Source organism: Lagenorhynchus albirostris, chromosome 2 (genome assembly GCF_949774975.1).
Source record: "Lagenorhynchus albirostris chromosome 2, mLagAlb1.1, whole genome shotgun sequence".
Taxonomy (NCBI): Eukaryota; Metazoa; Chordata; class Mammalia; order Artiodactyla; family Delphinidae; genus Lagenorhynchus; species Lagenorhynchus albirostris.
Genome location: NC_083096.1, coordinates 49,820,385 through 49,847,434, shown reverse-complemented (window position 1 = coordinate 49,847,434; position 27,050 = coordinate 49,820,385). Strand labels below are relative to the sequence as shown.

The following is a 27,050-nucleotide window of genomic DNA, read 5'->3' as shown; positions in this document are numbered from 1 at the left end:
CCACCTCTGCAGCTTTTTGGTTAAAAAGTGAATTTCTTAAAGATAATAGATTATTTAATATTTTAAGTTACTTTTACTTTTATTTTAAGTTATTTTAAGTTACTATTTTAAAGTGATTTGTTGGTTATGCCTAAGTTATGTGAATCAGTCTTTATTGTCCCAATAACTGATGAAAACTGAGGCATAAAGACATTAATCCAAAATGGCTGTGAGTGTATCGTCATTATCTAAATTCTCCCTTAATCAGATTTTGTATCTGATTATATATATTTTCAGCCTATGCTGTTTCTCAGTGTAAGTAGTTACATACATTTTTTTTCAATTTAATCCAAAGAAAGATAAGAACTATTGAAAATAAAATGTAATTCAATGAGGAAATAAAACTGAGACATGAAAAAGCCTACCTAGTAACAATGACAAAACAGAGATTTGAATTTAAAACTTGTAATTCGTGGTTTGTTAGTTCATCAAACCTTATTTTCTTCTTATTTTGCAATTTTAGCTCTTAAAGTGCTATAGTTGCAGAAATAATTGATTTTTTTTCCTTTTTTACATTCAAGAGGTTAGTTGAAGTCCCTGCATTTGTCCTTCCTTCATTGCTTTTGTTTTCGAAGAATATATGTAATATCCATCATACAATTCTGTTTTTGCATGATTTGAGGATTAACATTTCCATAAATTTCGATCCATTTTTCTTTACTTTGTAAGTTGACAACACTTAAAAAATTATACCAAACTTTAAATTTTCAGTCATTTTTTAAATGTTCTGTTTATTGTTGGTACAGTATATTCTCTTAAAGGAAAAACTTAACCTTATACTGTAACCTGTAAAACAGGTCCTATTTATTGACCAGAGCTTTTTCTCACCAATATTTAGCTTTTATTTAAACTTTGGTTCCAGAAATTGAATTAGATAATTTTGATATGATCTTTTTTTTCCCTTTAAGATGCTGCATTGGCAGGTTCTGAGAGATCAGTGTCAGAAAGCTCTTTATCTGCATATGCAAAGAGAATGATTGAATTGGACAGTCGAACAGAAGAGCACTTTCAGACTTCTTCTCCAATTCTCAGATCATCAAGGAGAACCAGAGCAGACTCTGGAGATTCTCTAGAAAATGTCCCTTCATTACCTCTTCTCAAAGAATTAACTGCCTCTAATAGAATTCTTGATGTGTCAGATGCCAAGGTTGAAAAAGAATCTAGTCAAAAATCAGAAATACATGAAGTAGAATATGCAAAATTGGAGGAGAGTGCAATTGAAGATGCCTATTCTAAACAATCTAGGAAGCCTGATGTCTTCCTGAAACTAGACCTGGAACAGGGAGATTCATCTGAAATTCTTTCAAGGAAAGATCTTTCTTTAGATTCTATAAGTGTTCAGAAAGACTTAGTTAGATTAGCCATTGAAAATCTTCATAAAAAAGAGTCAGAAGAGAGACAGTCAGATCAAGATATGGGTCATAGTGCAAACATCCAAGCAGAAAAAGACACTCACGTACAAAAGAATATAAAGGGCAGAGACTCATCTTGGTCAGAACATCTTTTTGCATGTAAAGAGATATCATACCCTGAAGATTTTGAAGTATCTTCTTTCAAGAAAGACATTTCAGTTGAATTGTACAAAGATGACTTTGAGGTGACATCTTTGTTGTCACTCAGGAAAGACTCTCAGTCTTGCAGAGAGAAGTCACAGGCAACAAGGATCTCTAGAAGTAGAGCCACTAGCTTTGGTAGTGATGATGAAATCAGTGAGTGCCTCAGTGAGAAAAGCCTTTCTATTCATAGCAGTGTCCATTCTGAAAGGCTATTAGAACTCAAGTCCCCCACTGAGCTTATGAAAAGTAAGGAGCGCAGTGATGTAGAGCATGAACAGAGACTTACTGAATCCCCTTCCTTAGCTTCAGCTTCTCTTGCAGATGAGTTACTTGATTTCCACATCGGTGATAGGGTGTTGATTGGCAATGTTCAGCCAGGAACTCTTCGATTCAAAGGTGTGACTAGTTTTGCTAAAGGATTTTGGGCTGGAGTGGAGTTGGATAAACCTGAAGGAAATAACAGTGGAACATATGATGGCATTGTATACTTTGTGTGCAAAGAGAAGCATGGGATTTTTGCTCCTCCTCAAAAAATATCTCACATTTCAGAAAACTTTGATGACTATGTAGACATAAATGAAGATGAAGACTCTTATTCAGATGAACAATATCAATACTATAATCAAGAACAAAAAGATACAGAGGGTCCCAAGTTTGACAGAGAAAAGGATGCGATTGAGTGTTTTTATAAGGAATCTCAACCTAGTATGCATGACACAGAAGCCTCAGTTGATAGAAGCCTTAAAATAGAAACAGACAATATACAGGACATTTCTGGAGTACTTGAAGCCCATATTCACCAGCAGAATTTAGTGGATTCACTGATTTCTTCAAAGGAAAACAAAGACCTTGTTTCTGGTGCCACGGAAAAGGTTTCCACTGCTGTAGAAGACAATGCTTTAGGTAATACCTTTTCTGAAGAATTAGGGAAGCAACAGCAGTTTACCGAAAAGGAAGAGAACCTATATCCAGAAGTTTCAGAAAAGCTTTCTACCCCACTTCTGGACCTTTTAGCAAGAGAAAAGAACCAATTGGAAGCCCAGCTGAGGTCACCACCAAGTGAGGAAAAAAAGTCAAAGGAACAACTAGAAACAGTCAGCTTACTGACAGATAGTTTACTAAAAGTCTTTGTGAAGGACACAGTCAATCAACTACAACAAATCAAAAAAGCTAGGAATGAGAAAATCCAGCTTAGCAATCAAGAGCTTCTTGTTGATGATCAAAAGAAAGTACCACCCCAAGGCCTATCCCAGAATCTTGAGGAACAGTCACCAAGTGTTCCAGGTTGCTTCTTAAGGTCTGAATTGGAAGATGAGAAAGAAGAGATTTCCTCACCAGATATGTGTCCTAGACCTGTAAGTATTTTGTCTAGAGAAAATGTCAATTAACCTTGCCTTTATAGTACATTTTAATTCTGTAGCTCCTGATAGGTTTTTTGGTGATGTGTTATTTGTTAAACAAAGATCACTTCAGTAGTTTGTAAAGGCCATGTAGCTGTTTTTCTGTCTGAAGTATAATTGTCCTCTATTATGTCATGAGTGGTCACTATAGAGTTGTCATAAACACTGGCAGGTTTATGCTGGGTTGAAAACCCCTGTATACTGTCCGCAGATTAGATTTCTTTCTGGATTCACTGAATAAATTTATTCCATGGAGATTTCCATTGGTTCTCAACCCAGTTCTTTTTTGGCTATGAAATTATTTGTTCACATATCTACTCAGTCATAGTTGCCTTGCAGAAATTACCACTTGTGATGTTGACTCTGGTAAAACTGAAATGTATCCATTATGACATATACTCAGACCATCAACTTATTTAGGTTGCCCATGGACAATTGAACAGCAGTAATGAATTTGAGTAACTTGAGCTAGATAATCACCAAAGGTGAGAATTTTATATCTCATTTCCATATCTCAGAAGCAAAACAGTTCTTCAGAAACAGAATAATGATGATACAAAAAGGAAAAAATGATCAATAAACATTTTATTAAAATCAGTTGTAAGGCTTATGTGAGCAGAATTACAGGAAACAGGATAGTTTTTTCTTAAATTGTTCATTAGTAGCCACCATATCGTTTCTGTCTTGCTTATTTACAGAGAAATAGTGAATATACAAATAATATATTTGCTTTGTCTTTAAAAAAAAAGCCCAAACTTGTTAAGTGATCTGAGGTTACTAAATGGTGCTCTGTTTGAATGGTTCCATTTCTGTAGGAGAGTCCAGTATTCGGTGCCAGTGGGCAGGAAGAGCTTGCTAAGAGACTTGCTGAACTTGAGATTAGCCGGGAGTTCCTGAGCGTGTTAGGAGATGATCAAGACTGGTTTGATGAAGACTTTGGTTTGAGCTCTTCTCACAAGGTACAAAAGAATAAGGCAGAAGAAACAATTGTACCTCTAATGGCAGAACCTAAGGGAGCTCTACAAAAGCCATGTGAAACATTATTGGCAGTCCCACATACTGCGGAGGAAGTAGAAATTCTTGTACACAATGCAGCAGAAGAACTTTGGAATTGGAAAGAATTAGGTCATGATCTTCACAGCATCAGTATTCCTACAAAACTGCTTGGCTGTGCCAGTAAGGGTCTAGATATAGAAAGCACTAGTAAAAGGGTGTACAAACAGGTATGTAACATGGAAGGATAATTCTAATTTTTAAACTTCTCTCTGTTGTCTGAAATTTGGATTCTTAGCCATTTTAATTTGTTTATTTTTCTCTATCAAGGCGGTTTTTGATTTAACAAAAGAGATTTTTGAAGAAATATTTGCCGAGGATCCCAACTTGAATCAGCCTGTCTGGATGAAGCCATGTAGAATCAACTCTAGTTATTTCCGACGAGTGAAAAATCCAAATAACCTTGATGAAATCAAGGTAAACTGAAAAGTGTAGAGTATCTCCTTTCTTGATTTGCTCTTCATTTGTACAGATCTGTAAATGTCGTAAAAGCAAGTATTATTATTATTATCTTTTATATTATTCACCATTCTGTCCTCAAGGCCTGTCCCATAGTAGGTATTCAGTAAATATTTGTTGATTCGTTCAGTCCATGAGCAGTAGAGGGATGAGGGTAAGAGGGAATCCCAAATCCTCAACTTTTTGCAGAACAAATATATATATATATATTATAATATTTAAGAAAAAAAATCAGCAAATATTCAGGGAGATAAATTATTGCAATTCATAGGAGTTTTAGGTGAGTTTTTAATGACTTAGAGATATAATATTCTAAAAGTACATGAAAACATGTCATATATCAAACATGCCAACCCTAGACACGTAGATGTTAACTTTCCATCTTTGATTTTGGAGGTTTCAGATTGGTTACGTAGTTTTGAAATATGTGGGAGAGTAATGTGATATACAAAAAGTATTGCTTGTTGTCTGAGAAGCCCCTGAAAAGATTAAGTGCCCTTAAGAAAAGATTAAGCTACAAGGACTCTCAGCAAACCAACTTTAAAATCACATTGGTGGAGAGAGGGGGAAAGATGGCGGAAGAGTAAGATGTGGAGATCACGTTCCTCCCCACAGATACATCAGAAATACATCTACATGTGGAACAACTCCTACAGAACACCTACTGAACGCTGGCAGAAGACCTCAGACCTTCCAAAAGGCAAGAAACTCCCCACATACCTGGGTACGGCAAAAGAAAAAAGAATAAACAGAGAAAAAAGAATAGGGACGGGACCTGCACCAGTGGGAGGGAGCTGTGAAGGAAGAAAGGTTTCCACACACTAGGAAAGCGCTTCGCGGGCGGAGACTGCGGGTGGCGGATAGGGGGGAGCTTTGGCGCCGAGGAGGAGAGCGCAGCCACAGGGGTGCGGAGGGCAAAGCGGAGAGATTCCCGCACAGAGGATCGGTGCCGACCAGCCCGAGAGGCTTTTCAGCTCAAGCAGGGGCAGGCGGGGCTGGGAGCTGAGGCTCGGGCTTCGGTCGGAGCGCAGGGAGAGGACTGGCGGCGTGAACACAGCCTGAAGGAGCTAGTGCACCACGGCTAGCTGGGAGGGAGTCCGGGGAAAAGTCTGGACCTGCCGAAGACGCAAGAGACTTCTTCTTCCCTCTTTGTTTCCTGGTGCACAAGGAGAGGGGATTAAGAGCACTGCTTAAAGGAGCTCCAGAGACGGGCGCAAGCCGCGGATAACAGCGCAGACCACAGAGACGGGCATGAGACGCTAAGGCTGCTGCTGCCACCACCAAGAAGCCTGTGTGCGAGCACAGGTCACTGTCCACACCCCACTTCCGGGGAGCCTGTGCAGCCCGCCACTGCCAGGGTCCTGGGATCCAGGGACAACTTCCCTGGGAGAACGCACGGCGCGCCTCAGGCTGGTGCAACGTCACGCTGGCCTCTGCTGCCACAGGCTCGCCCAGCACTCCGTACCTCTCCCTCCCGCCGGCCTGAGTGAGCCAGAGCCCCCAAATCAGCAGCTCCTTTAACCCCGTCCTGAGCGAAGAACAGACACCCTCCAGTGACCTACACGCAGAGGCGGGGCCAAATCCAAAGCTGAACCCCGGGAGCTCTGAGAACAAAGAAGAGAAAGGGAAATCTCTCCCAGCAGCCTCAGTAGCAGCAGATTAAATCTCCATAATCAACTTGATGTACCCTGCATCTGTGGAATACCTGAATAGACAACGAATCATCCCAAATTGAGGAGGTGGACTTTGAGAGCAAGGTTTATTTTTTCCCCTTTTCCTCTTTTTGTGAGTGTGTATGTGTATACTTCTGTGTGAGATTTTGTCTGTATAGCTTTGCTTTCACCATTTGTCCTAGGGTTCTATCCGTCCGTTTTTTTGTTTTACTTTTTAAAAAAACATTTTTTTCTTAATAATTATTTTTTTATTTTAATAACCTTATTTTATTTTACCTTACTTTATTTTATTTTATCCTCTTTCTTTCTTTCTTTCTACTTTTTCTCCCCTTTATTCTAAGCCGTGTGGATGAAGGCTCTTGGTGCTGCAGCCAGGAGTCAGTGCTGTGCCACTGAGGTGGGAGAGCCAACTTCAGGACACTGGTCCACAAGACACCTCCCAGCTCCATGTAATATCAGACGGCGAAAATCTCCCAGAGATCTCCATCTCAACACCAACACCCAGCTTCACTCAACGACCAGCAAGCCACAGTGCTGGACACCCTATGCCAAAAAACTAGCAAGACAGGAACACAACCCCACCCATTAGCAGAGAGGCTGCCTAAAATCATAATAAGTCCACAGACACCCCGAAACACACCACCAGACGTGGACCTGCCCACCAGAAAGACAAGATCCAGCCTCATCCACCAAAACACAGGCACTAGTCCCCTCTACCAGGAAGCCTACACAACCCACTGAACTAACTTTAGCCACTGGGGACAGACACCAAAAACAACGGGAACTATGAACCCTGCACAAAGGAGATCCCAAACACAGTAAGATAAGCAAAATGAGAAAACAGGAAAACACACAGCAGATGAAAGAGCAAGATAAAAACCCACCAGACCCAACAAATGAAGAGGAAATAGGCAGTCTACCTGAAAAAGAATTCAGAATAATGATAGTAAAGATGATCCAAAATCTTGGAAATAGAATAGACAAAATGCAAGAAACATTTAACAAGGACCTAGAAGAACTAAAGATGAAACAAGCAACGATGTACAACACAATAAATGAAATTAAAAATACTCTAGAAGGGATCAATAGCAGAATAACTGAGGCAGAAGTATGGATAAGTGACCTGGAAGATAAAATAGTGGAAATAACTACTGCAGAGCAGAATACATAAAAAAGAATGAAAAGAGCTGAGGACAGTCTCAGAGACCTCTGGGACAACATTAAATGCACCAACATTCGAATTATAGGGGTTCCAGAAGAAGAAGAGAAAAAGAAAGAGACTGAGAAAATATTTGAAGAGATTATAGTTGAAAACTTCCCTAATATGGGAAAGGAAATAGTTAATCAAGTCCAGGAAGCACATAGAGTCCCATACAGGATAAATCCAAGGAGAAATACGCCAAGACACATATTAATCAAACTGTCAAAAATTAAATACAAAGAAAACATATTAAAAGCACCAACAGAAAAACAACAAATAACACACGAGGGAATTCCCATAAGGTTAACAGCTGATCTTTCAGCAGAAACTCTGCAAGCTAGAAAGGACTGGCAGGACATATTTAAAGTGATGAAGGAGAAAAACCTACACCCAAAATTACTCTACCCAGCAAGGATCTCACTCAGATTTGATGGAGAAATTAAAACCTTTACAGACAAGCAAAAGCTGAGAGAGTTCAGCACCACCAAACCAGCTTTACAACAAATGCTAAAGGATCTTCTCTAGACAAGAAACACAAGAGAAGGAAAAAATCTACAATAACAAACCCAAAACAATTAAGAAAATGGGAATAGGAACATACATATCGATAATTACCTTAAATGTAAATGGATTAAATGCTCCCACCTAAAAACACAAAGTGGCTGAATGGATACAAAAACAAGACCCCTATATATGCTGTCTACAAGAGACCCACTTCAGACCTAGGGACACATACAGACTGAAAATGAGGGGATGGAGAAAGATATTCCATGCAAATGGAAACCAAAAGGAAGCGGGAGTAGCAATTCTCATATCAGACAAAATAGACTTTAAAATAAAGACTATTAGAAGAGACAAAGAAGGACACTACATAATGATCAAGGGATCGATCCAAGAAGAAGATATAACAATTGTAAATATGTATGCACCCAACATAGGAGCACCTCAATACATAAGGCAAATACTAATAGCCATAAAAGAGGAAATTCACAGTAACACACTCATAGTAGGGGACTTTAACACCCCACTTTCACCAATGGACAGATCATCCAAAATGAAAATAAATAAGGAAACACAAGCTTTAAATGATACATTAAACAAGATGGACTTAATTGACATTTATAGGACATTCCATCCAAAAACAACAGAATACACATTTTTCTCAAGTGCTCATGGAACATTCTCCAGGATAGATCATATCTTGGGTCACAAATCAAGCCTTGGTAAATTTAAGAAAATTGAAATTGTATCAAGTATCTTTTCCGACCACAATGCTGTGAGACTAGATACCAATTACAGGAAAAGACCTGTAAAAAATACAAACACGTGGAGGCTAAGCAATACACTACTTAATAACGAAGTGATCACTGAAGAAATCAAAGAGGAAATCAAAAAATACATAGAAACAAATGACAATGGATACATGATGACCCAAAACCTATGGGATGTAGCAAAAGCAGTTCTAAGAGGGAAGTTTATAGAAATACAATCCTACCTCAAGAAACAAGAAACATCTCAAATAAACAACCTAACCTTACACCCAAAGCAATTAGAGAAAAAAGAACAAAAAACCCCCAAAGTTAGCAGAAGGAAAGAAATCATAAAGGTCAGATCAGAAATAAATGAAAAAGAAATGAAGGAAACGATAGCAAAGATCAATAAAACTAAAAGCTGGTTCTTTGAGAAGATAAACAAAATTGATAAACCATTAGCCAGACTCATCAAGAAAAGGGAGAAGACTCAATAGAATTAGAAATGAAAAAGGAGAAGTAACAGCTGACACTGCAGAAATACAAAAGATCATGAGGGATTACTACAAGCAACTCTATGCCAATAAAATGGACAACCTGGAAGAAATGGACAAATTGTTAGAAATGCACAACGTGCCAAGGCTGAATCAGGAAGAAATAAAAAATATGAACAGACCAATCACAAGCACTGAAATTGAAACTGTGATTAAAAATCTTCCAACAAACAAAAGCCCAGGACCAGATGGCTTCACAGGCGAATTCTATCAAACATTTAGAGAAGAGCTATCACCTATCCTTCTCAAACTCTTCCAAAATATAGCAGAGGGAGGAACATTCCCAAACTCATTCTACAAGGCCACCATCACCTTGATACCAAAACCAGATAAGGATGTCACAAAGAAAGAAAACTACAGGCCAATATCACTGATGAACATAGATGCAAAAATCCTCTACAGAATACTAGCAAACAGAATCCAGCAGCACATTAAAAGGATCATACACCATGATCAAGTGGGGTTTATTCCAGGAATGCAAGGATTCTTCAATATACGCAAATCAATCAGTGTGATACACCATATTAACAAATTGAAGGAGAAAAACCATATGGTCATCTCAATAGATGCAGAGAAAGCTTTTGACAAAATTCAACACCCATTTATGATAAAAACCCTCCAGAAAGTAGGCATAGAGGGAACTTTCCTCAACATAATAAAGGCCATATATGACAAACCCACAGCCAACATCGTCCTCAATGGTGAAAAACTGAAAGCATTTCCACTAAGATCAGGAGCAAGACAAGGTTGCCCACTCTCACCACTCTTATTCAACATAGTTTCGGAAGTTTTAGCCACAGCAATCAGAGAAGAAAAGGAAATAAAAGGAATCCAAATCGGAAAAGCAGAAGTGAAGCTGTCACTGTTTGCAGATGACATGATGCTATACATAGAGAATCCTAAAGATGCTACCAGAAACCTACTAGAGCTAATCAATGAATATGGTAAAGTAGCAGATACAAAATTAATGCACAGAAATCTCTGGCATTTCTATACACTAATGATGAGAAATCTGAAAGTGAAATCAAGAAAACACTCCCATTTACCGTTGCAACAAAAAGAATAAAATATCTCGTAATAAACCTACCTAAGGAGACAAAAGACCTGTATGCAGAAAATTATAAGACACTGATGAAAGAAATTAAGGATGATACAAATAGATGGAGAGATATACCATGTCCTTGGATTGGAAGAATCAACACTGTGAAAATGACTCTACTACCCAAAGCAATCTACAGATTCAGTGTAATCCCTATCAAACTACCACTGGCATTTTTCACAGAAGTAGAACAAAAAATTTCACAATTTGTATGGAAACACAAAAGACCCCGAATAGCCAAAACAATCTTGAGACTGAAAAACAGAGCTAGAGGAATCAGCCTCCCTGACTTCAGACTATACAACAAAGCTACAGTAATCAAGACAGTATGGTACTGGCACAAAAACAGAAAGATAGATCAATGGAACAGGATAGAAAGCCCAGAGATAAACCCACGCACCTATGGTCACCTTATCTTTGATAAAGGAGGCAGGAATATACAGTGGAACAGGGACAGCCTCTTCAATAAGTGGTACTGGGAAAACTGGACAGGTACATGTAAAAGTATGAGATAAGATCACTCCCTAACACCATACACAAAAATAAGCTCAAAATGATTAAAGACCTAAATGTAAGGCCGGAAACTATCAAACTCTTAGAGGAAAACATAGGCAGAACACTCTATGACATAAATCACAGCAAGATTCTTTTTGACCCACCTCCTAGAGAAATGGAAATAAAAACAAAAATAAACAAATGGGACCTAATGAAACGTCAAAGCTTTTGCACAGCAAAGGAAACCATAAACAAGACCAAAAGACAACCCTCAGAATGGGAGAAAATATTTGCAAATGAAGCAACTGACAAAGGATTAATCTCCAAAATTTACAAGCAGCTCATGCAGCTCAATAACAAAAAACCAACCCAATCCCAAAATGGGCAGAAGACCTAAATAGACATTTCTCCAAAGAAGATATACAGACTGCCAACAAATACATGAAAGAATGCTCAACATCATTAGTCATTAGAGAAATGCAAATCAAAACTACAATGAAGTATCATCTTACACCAGTCAGAATGGCCATCATCAAAAAAATCTAGGAACAATAAATGCTGGAGAGGGTGTGGAGAAAAGGGAACACTCTTGCACTGCTGGTGGGAATGTGAATTGGTACAGCCACTATGGAGAACAGTATGGAGGTTCCTTAAAAAACTACAAATAGAACTACCATATGACCCAGCAATCCCATTACTGGGCATATACCCTGAGAAAACCAGAATTCAAGAAGAGTCATGTATCAAAATGTTCATTGCAGCTCTATTTACAATAGCCAGGAGATGGAAACAACCTAAGTGCCCATCATCGGATGAATGGATAAAGATGATGTGGCACATATATACAATGGAATATTACTCAGCCATAAAAAGAAATGAAGTTGAGCTATTTGTAATGAGGTGGATGGACCTAGAGTCTGTCATACAGAGTGAAGTAAGTTAGAAAGAGAAAGAGAAATACTGTTTGCTAACACATATATATGGAATTTAAGGGAAAAAAATGTCATGAAGAACCTAGGGTTAAGATGGGAATAAAGACACAGACCTACTAGAGAATGGACTTGAGGATATGGGGAGGGGGAAGGGTAAGCTGTGACAAAGCGAGAGAGTGGCATGGACATATATACACTACCAAACGTGGTGTATATATATGTATATATACCAAAGAGGGTGGCATGGACATACATACACTACCAAACGTAAAATAGATAGCTAGTGGGAAGCAGCCGCATAGCACAAGCTCGGTGCTTCATGGCCACCTAGAGGGGTGGGAGGGAGGGAGACGCAAGAGGGAAGAGATATGGTAACATATGTATAACTGATTCATTTTGTTATAAAGCAGAAACTAACACACCATTGTAAAGCAATTATACTCCAATAAAGATGTAAAAAAAAGGGCTTCCCTGGTGGCGCAGTGGTTCAGAGTTCGCCTGCCGATACAGGGGACACGGGTTTGTGCACTGGTCCGGGAAGATCCCACCTGCCGCGGAGCAGCTGGGCCCGTGAGCCATGGCCGCTGAGCCTGCGCGTCCGGAGCCTGTGCTCCGCGACGGGAGAGGCCTTAGCGGTGAGAGGCCCGCGTACCTCAAAAAAAAAAAAAAAAAATGAGAAAAAAGAATCACATTGGTGGAAATCTCTCTGTCTGTTAACCTATTTTTAAAATATAGCAAAGGTAGTATTTTCATTGCAGTGCCTCTCAAACTTTAATGTGCATCTGAGTCATCTGGGGATTTTGGTAAAATGCAGATTCCTTACTGTGTAGATCTGGAGTAGGACTGAAAATTCTGCATTTCTATCAAGCTTCCAGGTGTTGCTGATGTTTCTGGTCCTAGGATCATTTTGAGTAGCAAGACTCTATAGAGTTATGATTCTCAAACTTACTTGATCATAAGAAGCTTTTTTTTCCCCTAGAGAGTATACCTCCAATTACTTATCTTACTGGTGTATTTTCTTACATCATCCAGTAGTATATGTGGACTATCAAAATACATTAAAGGAACATATACATTTTTTCTGGTATATAATGTGAGGGGAGGCATTGTCTAAGCAATTTAGTCTTTTTTTTTCTTGAGATATAATTGACACGTAACATGTTAGTTTCAGGATTCCATCTTTGTATGTTTTGTGAATAGAGCACCACGGTAAGTCTGGTTAACATGTATCACCACACATACGCTAGTTACAGTTGTTTTTTTTTCTTGTGGTGGGAGCTTTTAAGATCTCCTCTGTTAGCACCTTTGAAATATATAATACAGTATTAACTATAGAAAGCTTTTAGAAATATTTTGTACTGACAGAATACCAGCAGACATTTATGAGATATAATGTATGCTTATATCGAGGGTAGGCAAACTAGAGGCCACAGGCCAAATCCAGCCCACCACATGTTTTTAAAAATAAAGTTGTATTGGACCGTAGCCACACCTAGTTACTTATATATTGTCCATGGCTGCTTTCCTGCTACACCAGCAGAGTTGAGTAGTTGCAATAGAGACCATATGGCCCACAAAACCTGAAATATTTACAGTCTGGTCCTTCACAGAAAAAGTTTGCTGACCCTTGCTTAGATTAAAGTAAGCAGAAAAAAAAAAGTTTTCAAAGATTGACTTGATAGATTTAAAAAAAACAACTTTTAAAATGATTTTCAACTTTGAGGAATGGAGCATCAGAACCACCTGAGGAGCTTTTTCAAAACACTGGTGCACTTCATTCCTTTCAGCCCTCAGCAGTTGATACATCCTTGAGTGCATGAGTGTGTGTGTGTGTGTAGGTGGGGAGTGGTGTGGTTTGGAGGACATTGGTAGTTTGAGAATCTTCTCAAATGATTCTGATTCATAAATGTGTTTTTTCCCCTATTAAGACATTTTTTAATAGAAGAACCATAAAAACCCATTATTTTATTAATAACAAAGAACAAATACATTGAAATAAGACAAGGTACATAATATATACCAGCATTCATCAGAATGCATACATCATTATAACACAATGATGCTGCCTTCCAATTTTAATATTGCTATAGCATTTTGTAAAGTTTTTTTAAGGGTGATAGTTCAAATATTGTTAGCAGTGAAATTACCATGCTTCTCATACTGAAGTGTTGATTAATAATTTTTTAATATAACATATTCGAATCTTGGTGCTTCAAAATAAGCTATCCCAGCCAAAGCCTTGTACTTTACTCATGTTTCAGGTTCAGGGATTTATTTTATACTTTGTTTTGTAGTTTTGCCAGCTTGAAGTTAGCTAATGGTGGTTCTTGGGTAGAGGGGATTCTAAAGTGATTTTTCTTTGTAGATTCATCAGTGGGTTTTACTTTTTTTTTTTATGTTGTGTAGAAACAAAAATTCTTTAAGTGAATAAAGTCTGAGCATTTGGGAATGCTTTTCTCTTCAGATTGCTAAGTGGAATTGTAAGGGAAAAGTTTGTATGATTTTTTTATAAATATTGTATTCTTAACAAAAATCTCTTTACTGCATTATAAGCACTGAATCTCAAGAACTTTGTTGTTTGTGTTTCATTCATTTCACTTATTTTCACAGAACTTCATAGCAACCGAAGTACTCAAGCTGTTCAGTCTTAAAAAGGAGCCAAACCACAAAACAGATTGGCAGAAAATGATGAAATTTGGAAGAAAGAAAAGAGACCGAGTGGATCATATCCTGGTCAGTGTATATAACTGAACTATTTTTATTTTGACCATCTTTTCCAAAATCAGAATGTAGTTAGATTTTAAAAGGAAAGGGAATATAATTGATCTTAAGTCAATGACAGTAAATTCTTAAAGCCCTCGTGTGCTGCATTTCTTTCTGCCCCTCAGTTTTGGAAATTGCTTTCTTTTGAATTCAGTAGATGAATATTTAACTTAACAGTAGTTTTGTGGGTGTGGAGAACTTGAGAAATAAAAAGTTGATTGGAAGCAAACTTAAGGTTCTGAATTGAAGAGACCAGTGTAGACTAGGGCCAGACTCCCTGAGTTTAGATCCCTGTTCTGCACTTTACTTGGTGTGTAATCTTGAACAGATTAACCTCTTTGCGCCGCATTTTCCTATCTGCAAAATAAAGGTGATATGATAGTACCTACCTGATAAAATTATTAAGAGAATTAATTTAGTATTTATATATGTGTATAGAACAGTGCCCTGCATGTAACTCAATAAATATTAGCTGTTATTTCATCATCATTATTATTATCCAGAACTTCAGCTGAATAGGATTTACTCCATTTTGCAATATATTTTCTAGCATTAGAAAAATGCCTATCAAACAACACCACCAAAAAAAAGAAAAAAGGAAGGGGGAAAAAAGGTCTTTTATTCTTTCTTCCCTAAAAGAATGTTAAGATGTTAAGTAGTAGCAGACCTTAGGAAATTCAGATGTTAATTGATTCAGGTTTATTTCCAGATATTTTCTCTCTGGACTTTATATCTTGTCTATATTTATATTCATATCATGAAAAAAACCTGTAATGCTTAAATTTATCAGTTTTCCCCAAGTATGTACCTTTCTAGTGCTTCATTTACTCAGTAATAACTTCACTAGATAAACATTTGTTAAACGTTCTTTCTCATGTCTTACTTGATCCTCACAATAGTTGTATGAGGTAGGATGGACTAATGTTACTCTGTTTTACAAATGAGGAAGTTTAGATTCAAAGATACTAAGTAACTTGCCCGTTGAATAAGAGCCAGGACTTTAACCAATTAGTTCTTCATAGATCTTGGCCTCTCAAGGTGAACTTGCTCTCATATTTCTACAATAGCTTAGAGTTTGAGTTATTATTAATTACCAAGATGTTACTTCTTCCACTTTTTAAGGAATTAAAGAAAAAAGCACATCAAGAGACATTCATTTACCCTACTATCAGTTGAATTGATCATATTCCCTATAAATCATCTCTGTGCATGCATTTAGTCAAGAATTGTGCTAATTAGGATTGATGTTACAATAGTAAGCAAAATAGACATAGACCCTGCCTTCATGGATTTACAGTTTGCTGGCAGAAGCTAGCCATTAATATATAATTTATACAAGTGTGTAATTATAAATTAAATGATAAAAATAGAAGAATAGGGAGCTGTTGTAAAAGCATATGGAGGAAACTGGTCTGATGAGGATGGTCAGGAAAGGCTTTCCTGAGGAAGTGACAGCTGAGCTGAGATCTTAAAGATGAATAAGCATTAACTGAGTTCCGTGATAGAGAGAAGAGCAATTCAGGGAGAGGAGACTACACGTGCGAAGTCCTGAAATGGGAAGGAGCATGGAACTGAAATGTCAGTGTGGCTGGAGAGTGAGTTGAAATACCTGGGCCTATGTAACTTTTTTCATGAGTTCACTCTTCTTAATGTTTAGTGAAATGATACTGTTAGCAACTTGAGTTAATTATTAACAAGAAATGCTAAATAAACTGGTCACCCTCCCTACTATTAGATTTAGCCACCTCTGGCATTTGGATATTCTAATGCTTGTACATTTTAGAGAGATTGAGATTTAAAACAACAATTTTCATGACACATAAAACAAAAATTTTGCCACTAGTACAAAAGAAAAGGGTCTCAAAAATAGAAATTTCAAATACGTTTTAAAAATCATATTTATTATAAAATAATCATGCTCATTTTAGAAAATTTAAAATACTGATCAGTCAGAAGAAAATAATCATGACAACCTTATCACCTAGATAACTCTTAATTATTTTGATATATAGACTTAGAGTTTCTTTTTATACTGAGAATTTTTTTTAAACATTTGGGATCATAGTCTCTTTTGTATTCTGATTGTTTTTGCTTAATTAAACGTGGATGTTTTTCCTTATTTTTAAATGTTCCTTTATTTTATATCATTTTTATTTGTTTATTTTTTTTGCGGTACGCGGGCCTCTCACTGCTGTGGCCTCTCCCGCCGCGGAGCACAGGCTCCGGACGCCCAGGCTCAGCGGCCATGGCGCACGGGCCTAGGCTGCTCCACGGCATGTGGGATCCTCCCGGACCGGGGCACGAACCTGTGTCCCCTGCATCGGCAGGCGGACTCCCAACCACCACGCCACCAGGGAAGCCCTTTATATCATTTTTAAATAAATTTATTCCATTTTATTTTTTGTGGAAATATAGCAGTCCATTGTAGAATTATGTAACAAAGCAGACAAAACTCAAGGAGCTTTTGCTCTAGTTAAGGAGACAGATAAGTAAGAAAAATAAATACAGAGAGAGGGAATAAGGGAATACTGGGGTGATTTGACTTACATTTTAACAGGACCCCTCTGGCTGCTGTGTTGAGGATAGACTGAAGCAAAGGTGGGAGTAAGGAGGCCAGGAGTATATTGTCATAATCCAGGCAAGTGATAATAGTGGCTAAGACCAGTTTGGTGGTATTGGAGATGGTGAGAACAGTTTTCAAAATAGAACAACAGAACTGCTGATAAATCGAATGTGGAATATAAGAGAAGGAGAGGTATTAAGAATAACTCCATTGGGTTGGTGTGAGTCGCTAAGGAAGGGAATTGCCTTTTGCTGATTTGAGGAAGACTGAGAGAAGCAGGTTTGGAAGGAACATCAGGAGTTCTGTTTTGAATGTATTAAATTTGAAATGTCTAATAAACATCCAAATGGAGATACTGAGTAGGCTATTAGATATGAGCCTGGAGCTCGGGCAAGAGACGTAGGCTGGAGATGTGAATTCGGGAGTGGTGACATATAGATGGTAGTCAAAGCCAAGAAAGAGAGTGTAGACCAAGAGAGAGGAGGTCCAAGGACTGCTTCTTGACAAATTCCAATGTTTCGAGAGTTAAGAAGGTGAGGAGGAACCAACGGAGACCAAGGAGCAGCCGATGGGTAGAACCAGGAGGGTGTGAGGTCCTGGAAGCCAGGTGAAAGTGTTTCAAGGGGGAAGAATGAATCACCTGTGTCAAGTGCTGCTCATTGGTCAAGTAAAATAACGACTGAGAATTTACCATTGGATTTGGCAGTGTGGAGGTCTTTGTTGATCTTAACATCAATACAGGTAGTTTTTGTGGCATGGATAAAGTAAAAGCTTGATTTGAGTAGGTTTCAAGAGAGAATGAAAGACAAATTAAGGAGAGCAAAATTGGACACTTCAAACGAGTTTTTTTGTGAAGAGAAAAATGGAGGGAAATGGTAACAAGAGAAGGGCTCTTTTAGCTTGAAAGAGATATGCCGATAGGAAAAAATTGTGATGATGCAGAGGAGAAAGGAGAACTGCTGGAGCAGTGTTCCTGAATAGACACAGATGGAATCCATGCAAGTGGAGGGGTTGGCCTCAAACTGAATATCAGTTGCCCTTCTAAAACAATTCTAACATGATAACCTATTATATTTAATATTTCATAATAGTTGCTTTTTCCAGATTAAGAAATGTATAATTTAGCTGTTGTTGCTTGGACTAGGAAAGTCCTTAATCAGTCTGTGTGTCTTTAGGCATTATGTGAGGTGAGTAAAATACAAAGAATGTATTTTTTAGATGTTAAAGGCCTCTGTTGGCCAAAAAAGAAGAGAAATCTTTTGGCTCTAGTTCTCCTTTACTATCCCCTTATCACTTCACAAAGATATTGATTAATTTACATCTTAAGTTGGCTAAGAATATGGGCTATTTTTAGCGATGTATTCTCAAAGTATATATGATGTGGAATGAGTAAAAGTAATTAGACCAACTTTTGTATATCCTTTATATACAGTAGCCCTGGGAAATCTCCCTACTGTAGGTAGAATTGCATTTACAATGACAAATCCTGTAGTGAAACTACCTAGCTAATGATTAAATCTCCTTTACAGATTAAGATCTGATAAGGTACTCAACAGCTCCTGAGTTTTTACTTACTGTTGATAAGTTCTTTCTCATATTAAGCCTAAATTGGTTTTCACGTAATGAATTATAATTTGCTTTTACAGCTTTAAGGCTTTACATAACAATTTTAATTCTTCCTACATGCCTTTGAAGCGGCTGTAATGTTTCTCAGTCTTTTTCTCCCTATTAAACATTGATATTCTCTCCTGTTGTCTGATAGCATTTTTTTGAGCCCCTTTCAACCTCATCAGCTTTAGCTCTTTGTCAGTGTCCCTCCTTAAATACACTGCTCAGAATTGACCATATACAGGCATACCTCATTTTATTGCACTTTGCTTTATTGTGCTTCCTAGCTACTGCAGGGTTTTTTTGTTTGTTTGTTTTAACAAATTGAAGGTTTGTAGCAATCCTACATTGTCAGATAATGGTTAGATTTTTTAACAATAAAGTATTTTTTAATTAAGGTATGTACATTGATTTTTACACATAATGCTGTTGCACACTTAATAGGCTACAGTATTATGTAAACATAACTTTCACATGCACTGAGAAACCAAAAAATTTGTGTGACTGGCTTTATTGCGATATTCACTTTATTGCACTGGTCTGGAAGTGAACCCACAATATCTCCGAGGTATGCCTGTAATATTTTGTGTTATTGCTTAATTAGTACAATCACATAACCTCCTTCTTTTTTCTAGATACTATCCTTTGATGAATGCAGTTTATAATCACGTTCGTTTTATTTTTAGCTATACCATTCTCATGGGGCTCACAAAAGCTTAGAAAAATTCTAAGACCCAAATCTCAACCTGTGCTTTTGTAGTTATTTTTTTGATCCAAGTACAGGACCTTATTTTATTCCTTCATTTTGTTAAATTTGGCCTATCATTCCAAGCTTATCAACACATTTTTAGGTTCTTTCTTTTAACATAGCTATTGTGTTTCCCAACTTTCACGTCAACTCTAAAACTGAGGTACCTGCCTTCATCTAGGTCATTGCTAAAAATGATGAACTCAACAGAGCCAAAGACAGCCATAAAACACTCACTAAAAAATGATATGCCAGATATTTATTTAACACCTTCTATTTGCACTGGCCTGGCCACTGGGAAATTATAAATAAAAAGAAATCCCACAGCCTAGCAGGAGAACAGATGCACAGAATACAAAATTCTGTAGGATAATTACTACAATGGAATATGAACAAAATGGATTGGGAGCACAGAGGAAAAAGCTCTTGAGTCTTCCAGGCAGAAGCTTCCTTCCAGGTTGATAGTTGTCTTGTCCTTCAGTCCAAAAAAGTGCACATCCATCTAACTGACCTGTCTCTATTTCACCGTCTTGTTCACAGGGATATGGTGAAAGGACATATGCTTGCTGAAATTTGGCCACATTCTATTTACCACTTTTCTCTTTTCTACCAGCCTAATACCCTGTCCAAAAAAAAAAAAGTTAGACTGACTTTTTAATGTAATTATTTATATATAATACATATTAATTTACGTACATACACACATACATATTAAGGAGCAGCAGCAAGGGAAGTGTGTGGTTGAATAGAATAGATTCCCCAAAGCAGAAGAAAATGGAGGCATATTTGCAGGTTGTGAGATCTCTCAGTTGCCACAGTTGAGGTTGCAAACTGGGCTTTGTGCTTTCTGATGGCTAGAGGAAAAAGGGAAACACGATGTTCTTACTGGCTGGGAGGGAAATAATTCCTGTTCTTACAGAGGAGCAAAGCTTTTGCTATACTGACGAGGCACAGTGGGGACTCATCACGGCTTCACTGAGAGATATAATGGATAATGTCCTGAGCATATGTTCCTGCTGTAAGGGCAAAAATGATTACATTAGGACAGTGTTTCCTAAATTTTATTATCGTATAGGAAATTGTTCAAGGAACAAATTTAATAATAAAGGCTGAGAGAACTTAGAAAAAGGAAAGGTGTGCAACTTTGTTTGAACAGATAAACAAATTCATGGGAGATAAGAGATCTTTTATAGGGGACACACTTATTAGCTTTTCCAGAACGTGATTCTCCCTCAGCACCAGGTTGAGAAGTGTTGCATTAGGCTGTTGCTTATAGCATCCTTCATAAGAGAAGAACACCTGTTCCTTTGTATCTTAATAATATTTCTTATATAGCCACACAATTTGATTCTTTGACCAGATACATACAGGAAGCTCTGAATTAATCAAGTTCCTCTACTGGTGGACTTCTGTTTAGAATAGACTGATATACATTGCGAAACTCCCAGAGGGAGATTTCTAAAACTTATTTGACCATATCACCCTTTTTGGTGGTATTTCTGTCCAGGGAGCATGCGTTAGGGAACAAAGAAAGGGATATTTTACATAGGCTTCAAGCAGCCTCACCAAGGAGAAAGAATGCGGCAGCCGCCTTGCCACATACCCGTCAACCCCAGCCAAGGGTGCATGTCTGGCAGCGCTGCTCTCCCACACTCCAGAATGGTGTGGCCTCTCATCCAAGAGTCTTCTGGTTTCCTCGTGCCAGGAATCAGAGCACAGGTTCCCCTCTTCACTTCCGCTGCCTTTTTCAAGAGGAAATTGTGATAAGTGCAAGTTAGGAGCTTGTTGTCACATGGCTTTTGGCAAGTTAGACTTTTGGTTAGAGACCCTCGACACCGCAGTTAACTTTGCTGAATTTGTGACTAAAACAGGGTTTACAATCTACTCTCTCCACCTGGCCTCCATCTCACTCACAATATCATTACATACAATAAGTCTAACATGTTTCTCTTATAAGTAGTTTTTAAAAATTTATTGTAAACAAGCAAAACGTCTTGGGCAGTTCATTCTAATTTGATTCCTTTGGTTTACCTTAGGAATCCCCAAATCCGAAAATGCAAAAAGAGCATTTTACATAAAATATAATACAACAGTGACTTTTAAAATAAACTTAAGCAATAGTACATTTAAAGAATACTCCAATACCAAAAAAAAATGGGGGGGGGGTGGAATTCCCTCACGGTCCAGTGGTTAGCACTTGGCGCTTTCACTACCGAGGCCTGGGCCTGGGTTCAGTCCCTGGCCAGGGAACTAAGATCCCACAAGCCACGCGGCGTGGCCAAAAAAAACTCCAATGAATATGAAATTTTACTCATTTATTTACATACTCCAGAATCACACCTAATATTGTCTTGGATATATGCATTTTATAATTGTAAATCCATATATCTGAAAATTTGCATTCTTCTACGTATTCTCCTATGTTGACAGAGACAACGTTCTTGTAATCCTTAATATCTATAAAAATACTGGAATATTGTCAAGGTTGACAGATTTGAAGCCAGTTTTTATTTGACAGTTGAGTTTTTTCAAACTTTTTGCAGCTTTAAAAGAGCTATTGATGTCATCATATAAATTACCTTTTTTTCTCTGAGTTATTTCCTTGGGTTGTAGTACGACGCGTGGGGTTGCAAAGTTAGTGAGTATCATTGATTCCTAGCTTTTGTGTGACAGTGATTTTCTAACCTTTCTGTTTTCTAAATTCTAGGTACAGGAGCTCCACGAGGAGGAGGCACAGTGGGTGAACTATGATGAGGATGAGTTATGTGTGAAGATGCAGCTAGCTGATGGGATCTTTGAGACCTTGATCAGAGATACTGTTGATGTTCTGAATCAGATCAGTGAAAAACAGGGGAGAATGCTACTTGTGTGACATCTTGCAAATAAATCGAACACTGAGTGCTAATATGAGTCCTGGGCCTTTCTGCCTCCTGATATACACCCCATCTCCATCATAGCAAGAGTGCTTCTGGACCTTGTACCTGTTCTTAAAGACTACTGGTTTGGAGTTCATGGGACAATGAGGTATATCTGGTATTACAGCCTTAGCCTTTAGAGACTGTCCACTGGAATAACTGGTTGTTTTCGGTGGGCAGGGTCTGATGTTGACACACAGTGTAATCCTACACCTCTTGTTAGCATCCCTACTGGGTCTCACATGAGGGCTGAAAGCACCAGACTTACCTCTTAGCTTAGACTAGGGTATCACTTCCTTGAGTCTGAAGTCAAGCAAGAGAGGTATATAGATGTGCATCATACCATTTTTGAAATGGAATCCTGGTTTATACCATGAAAGTCATAAATGGACATTATAGTCTCTAAACAGTATTAAACCCTGAACTACTTTCAGATAGGCAAGTTTAGTAATGTGTGCCTATTTCCCCTTGTGGAGTTCATTTCATTTTGTTTTGAAGACCATTTTCTTCCATTATTGCAATTGAGCAGCACCAAGTGGACTGTCAAGTTAACAGACATCAGTGGTAGCCTTGCTTCCTGAGCACCATCTAAAGAATTTTAAACTTTTGCATTATACTTAGTTTTTTCTCTGTGAGCATGAAAACAAAGAAGTGCCCCCACTGAAGACTGGGCTCACAGGACTGGTGCAGGGCTGGTTCTTCCACCCCTTGTCTACCCCTGCACTTTTCTTACTTCTTCTGAACCTCTGCCAGCTGCTCCCAGAATCACAGATCCTCAGGACCATCTCAGGCATCGAGGCATGGCAGAAGTGGAAATAATTCATTTTGGCCTTCAAACTTTAAGCTCCCATATCTCCCCAAGAAGTCAGAGACGCTGTTACTTGAATGATTTAGGAAATGAGTGTGTGCACCAAAGACAAAAAGATATTGTCTATTGTTTGTGTGCTTGTTTTACGCTATAGAACATTTTTTTAATTTATTTTAAGATAAATTATTAAGTTGAAAATGTATGTCCCTATTCAGAAGTGAAAGATTCTTCTTGTAATAGTTAAACTTCTGTCTTGAAGCTTCTATGGTTCGTAGTCTTTGCACAGGAAACTTACGGTTTTAACAAACCCATACACATATTGAAGAAGGCAGTTTAATTCAGTAAAAAGAAGATGAGCTCTTCTAAGATCACCTGCAGTAGCAGGAATGGGGTAAAATGATTTAAAGACACTGTAAAATTCAATTCTGCCTCTCGCAGCATTGCTTCTCACAACTATTACCTGTATCTGAAAAAAATATATAGACTCCAGCTGCTATGTTAGAGCATGTGTGATGCTCTCCTGGGACCTCAGTACCCTGCCTTCTTGACTGGTTTCTCTGAATCAGTCCTATCCTTCAAGTAATCTAGAAGAATGTGGATAATCTTAGGCGTGAATGTAAATGCCTTAATATTGAAGGTCCTGATTAGAAGCATGATATAAGACATCCACTGGATTCATACTTAGAAATATCCTGGAATGTTATAACTTCAAAATATGTTAGGAAAACCCCAAAGATGGTATAATCTTTAAGTGTGCATGTTCATTCATTTCTGCCTCTTTCCTCCCAACTTGCCTTTGCGTCTCCAATGTTTTACTATGCACACTTCCATTCCTCTTCGGTTCCATCTTGTCATTATGAGAAACTTATTGAAATAATCATTGGAATACTTGCATTTTGCACAATGACTGGTATGATAGCTCTTGACAAATAAGGAAAGCACTGAAATGTTGTGACTGGGTCTCGGGAAATGCTCAGATTGATGTTGCCAGCATTGCTTCTAGGCTTTTGATGTTGAGCTCTAGTCTTGTAGCCATAATGAGCAAATTGACTAAGAGAAGCTAGGGTTTCTTGGGGTTATTAACCAGTAGTGTGGAGATATTATTTTCATGTGGCCAAGGAAAAGCGAAGCCTTTTCTTTTCAGTTTGTGTTATTTGGAAGACGGAAAAACATCTTGTCTACATCCTTTGGCTGTTTGTAGGATTACATAGTCCTTATGATACTGAAACTTTACAGCTGCTGTAAATTTTTTATAAATGAATATGAAAATAATATAATAGGAATATAGGTTGTTTTTCTACATACTCATTATTTGGACCTAAATAAATTTTTAATAATGTTTATCTTTACTCTTTATGACATTGTGATTCCAAAAATGAAAAAAATGATATAAGTCCACGGAATCAGCAACCTGGACTTAAAGTTCCCTGGTAAGAATGCTGCCAAGAATGTGGCAGTAGCAGTCCTAACATACTCCAGCTGTCTTTACTGTCTTGAGAATCCTGGGTTCCAGATAAAAGAGGCAGGAATGGATCAGTCTTACTCTTTGCTAGAAATGATTATCCATAGTTTGGTAGCAGAAAACAAAGGAATCTATAATTAGCAGATTTCTTATTGCTTTAACTATTTGGGTATAATTGAAAAGGGGTTAATTGTTAGCATTAGGAATGATAAACATGGATACCCAGCCACTCGTTCCATATTGGGATCTTTTTAATCAAGCTCTGCCTCTTAACCAAGAATCTAAATATTCCCTCTTTGTAATCTTTGTTCCTTCTCCCCACATTCCCATCCTCTTTCACTCTTTCTTCATAATTCCTCTAAGAAAAAGATCTTTGCATCAGCAGTAATATCTTTTAGAATAATAGCACTATCAGAATTTAGCAGTAAACCAACATATAGGCTTCAGATTTATTTCTGAGTCCAAAATAATTTGTGCTATCCAGGGTACTTCACTCTGGGTTAAATAAGTACAGGGTATAGATTCCCTCTTCAGGTCTAAACAGGAATTTTTACTCTAGGGAAAAGTGGGAAGAGCTCAAAAGTAGTTAATAAGGAAGGTAATTTGTGTTTCTTTTATGTAAAAGAAAGGAAAATTCCTTCTGTGACTACAGGTCTCTGAGAAATTACCTTTCAAAAGAGATTTCATCGCTCATAAGAGTGTTGTGGCCTATTGATAGAAACAATTTTGTTCACTTTCTTGTCTTGAAAAAAAAAGTGGCCTTAGCTTTTTGCAATACTTGAATAAAGTGTGTACTCGCACAGCGTTAGAGACTCATAACTTTTCTGCAAGAAGTTCAAACTTACATCTTCTTTTACTACCTTAAGAATACTAGTGAATAAAACATTAATTCAAAGAGCAAATGATAGAAACTACAATGATGTTTAATGCAAATTGTAGAAATTTACATGTTTACAAATCATCTTAAACTGGTTGTGCAGCAATTCAATAAACTGTATTATAAAAATGTGAAGAAAAAATGTAAACTGATGTAAAGGAGGTACTGTCATTTTAATTAATCTATATTTAATAGCTTTTCCTTCTGAACTTTGCAAAGCCTTCTCGGTAAACACATTGCAAAGCATTCCCTGGGAGGCCCCGCCTCCCTATGTGTACTGTATTGTGCAGACATGAAAAACAAACCCGTTTACTGTGTATGTGTAAATAGCCTGGTCATCAGGCCTTTTTCAGTCAATAGTCACATCCAGTGCAACTTTGCACAGAAGACTTAGGGTGTGGTTTGTAAGTATGATCTGTAAAATAACTGGGATGAGTTCCCATGTACACCTGTGTAAATAGATTTGTTAACTGAAATGTACTTTAAGAAAAGATGAAATGTGTAAATAAACTGATTTGTAAATTAATTTCATGTCAGGTGTTCATTTTTTTCACCACCTGAGCCAAGTTTAGAAAGCTAGTCTCCATAAAATTCACTTCTGATCTGTTATTGGGTGGCAGAGCACTTATGATCGAGCAAAAGAGTAAAGACAAGCTGCGCGTAGGACCGGTTTACATAAATGCCATCCCCACGTCCATCTGAGCAGCCTGGGCTTTGACATTCATAACTCACTCCTTCAACAGTCCTTGCACCCACCTTCGTGTTCTGAGCACTGTGCCCAGTGCAGTGGAGAGAGCAGACGACAGACATGATCCCTGACCTTGGGGAGCTTAAAGTCTAACGAAAGAGAGTCATCAAAAAATAATTTCAAAAACAATGTATGCCAAATTGCGGCAAGCCCTGCAAAGGAAGCATACGCTGGTTTGAGAATATATATTTAATACAAGGACCCAACAAGAGTAGGGGAGTGAGTCAGAGAAGAGTTCCCTGCTGAATTATAACTTTGTGTTCTATATCGATGGACTTCTTCCCTGTAATTCAAGGCAAATGTCTTTTCTCCCAAATGACTTGAGTTCCGATCACCCTTTACAAAGTAACATGTGGAAATGTCACACAATTAAGTGGGTGATGAGGAAGAACAACCATCTGATGAGGTGTGGCTATAATTTATTTCTAGAAATATAAGCTTGGAGATTAGAGCGGGAAGAATAAAAGGATTGCCAAGGTGGAAACGGTTGCCATTCAGGATTATGAATCATCTCTGGTCCAGCAAGTTAGACGTAACCACCACCATCTCACCTGAATTCCTCTGGTAGCCTCCTGATGGCTATCCCTCTTACAGCTTTAACTCCTACACAACCATGTCCATTAAAGAAATTCTCAGAAAAAGATCCCATATTGCAGCAAGTTCTAAGTTCTTCTGACTCTTATAAAACAGATATTTGAGTGCCCACAATGTGCCAGATACTTTTTGTTGGTAAGTCATGATAGTAATGACGGCTTGAATCTTGGAAAAAAGACCAAGTACCTGTTTCCTTGAATCAAAATATATGAAAATAGTATTGATGGATGGGAGGATGGTGGTTGACACAGCA

At 37.9% G+C, this 27,050-nt stretch overlaps 1 protein-coding gene across 1 annotated transcript in view; it reads left to right on the top strand.

Annotated features, from left to right (window-relative positions):
* CEP350 (centrosomal protein 350) overlaps positions 1-25,981 on the top strand; it is a 140,126-nt gene extending 114,145 nt beyond the window's left edge. Inside the window, exons 34-38 of the mRNA XM_060132229.1 lie at positions 948-2,950; positions 3,811-4,218; positions 4,319-4,465; positions 14,322-14,444; positions 22,101-25,981. Coding sequence (XP_059988212.1) covers positions 948-2,950; positions 3,811-4,218; positions 4,319-4,465; positions 14,322-14,444; positions 22,101-22,265 — 2,846 coding nt within the window. The 3' untranslated portion in view covers positions 22,266-25,981. The remainder of the gene's footprint in view (positions 1-947; positions 2,951-3,810; positions 4,219-4,318; positions 4,466-14,321; positions 14,445-22,100) is intronic.
* The last annotated feature ends 1,069 nt before the right edge of the window (positions 25,982-27,050 follow it).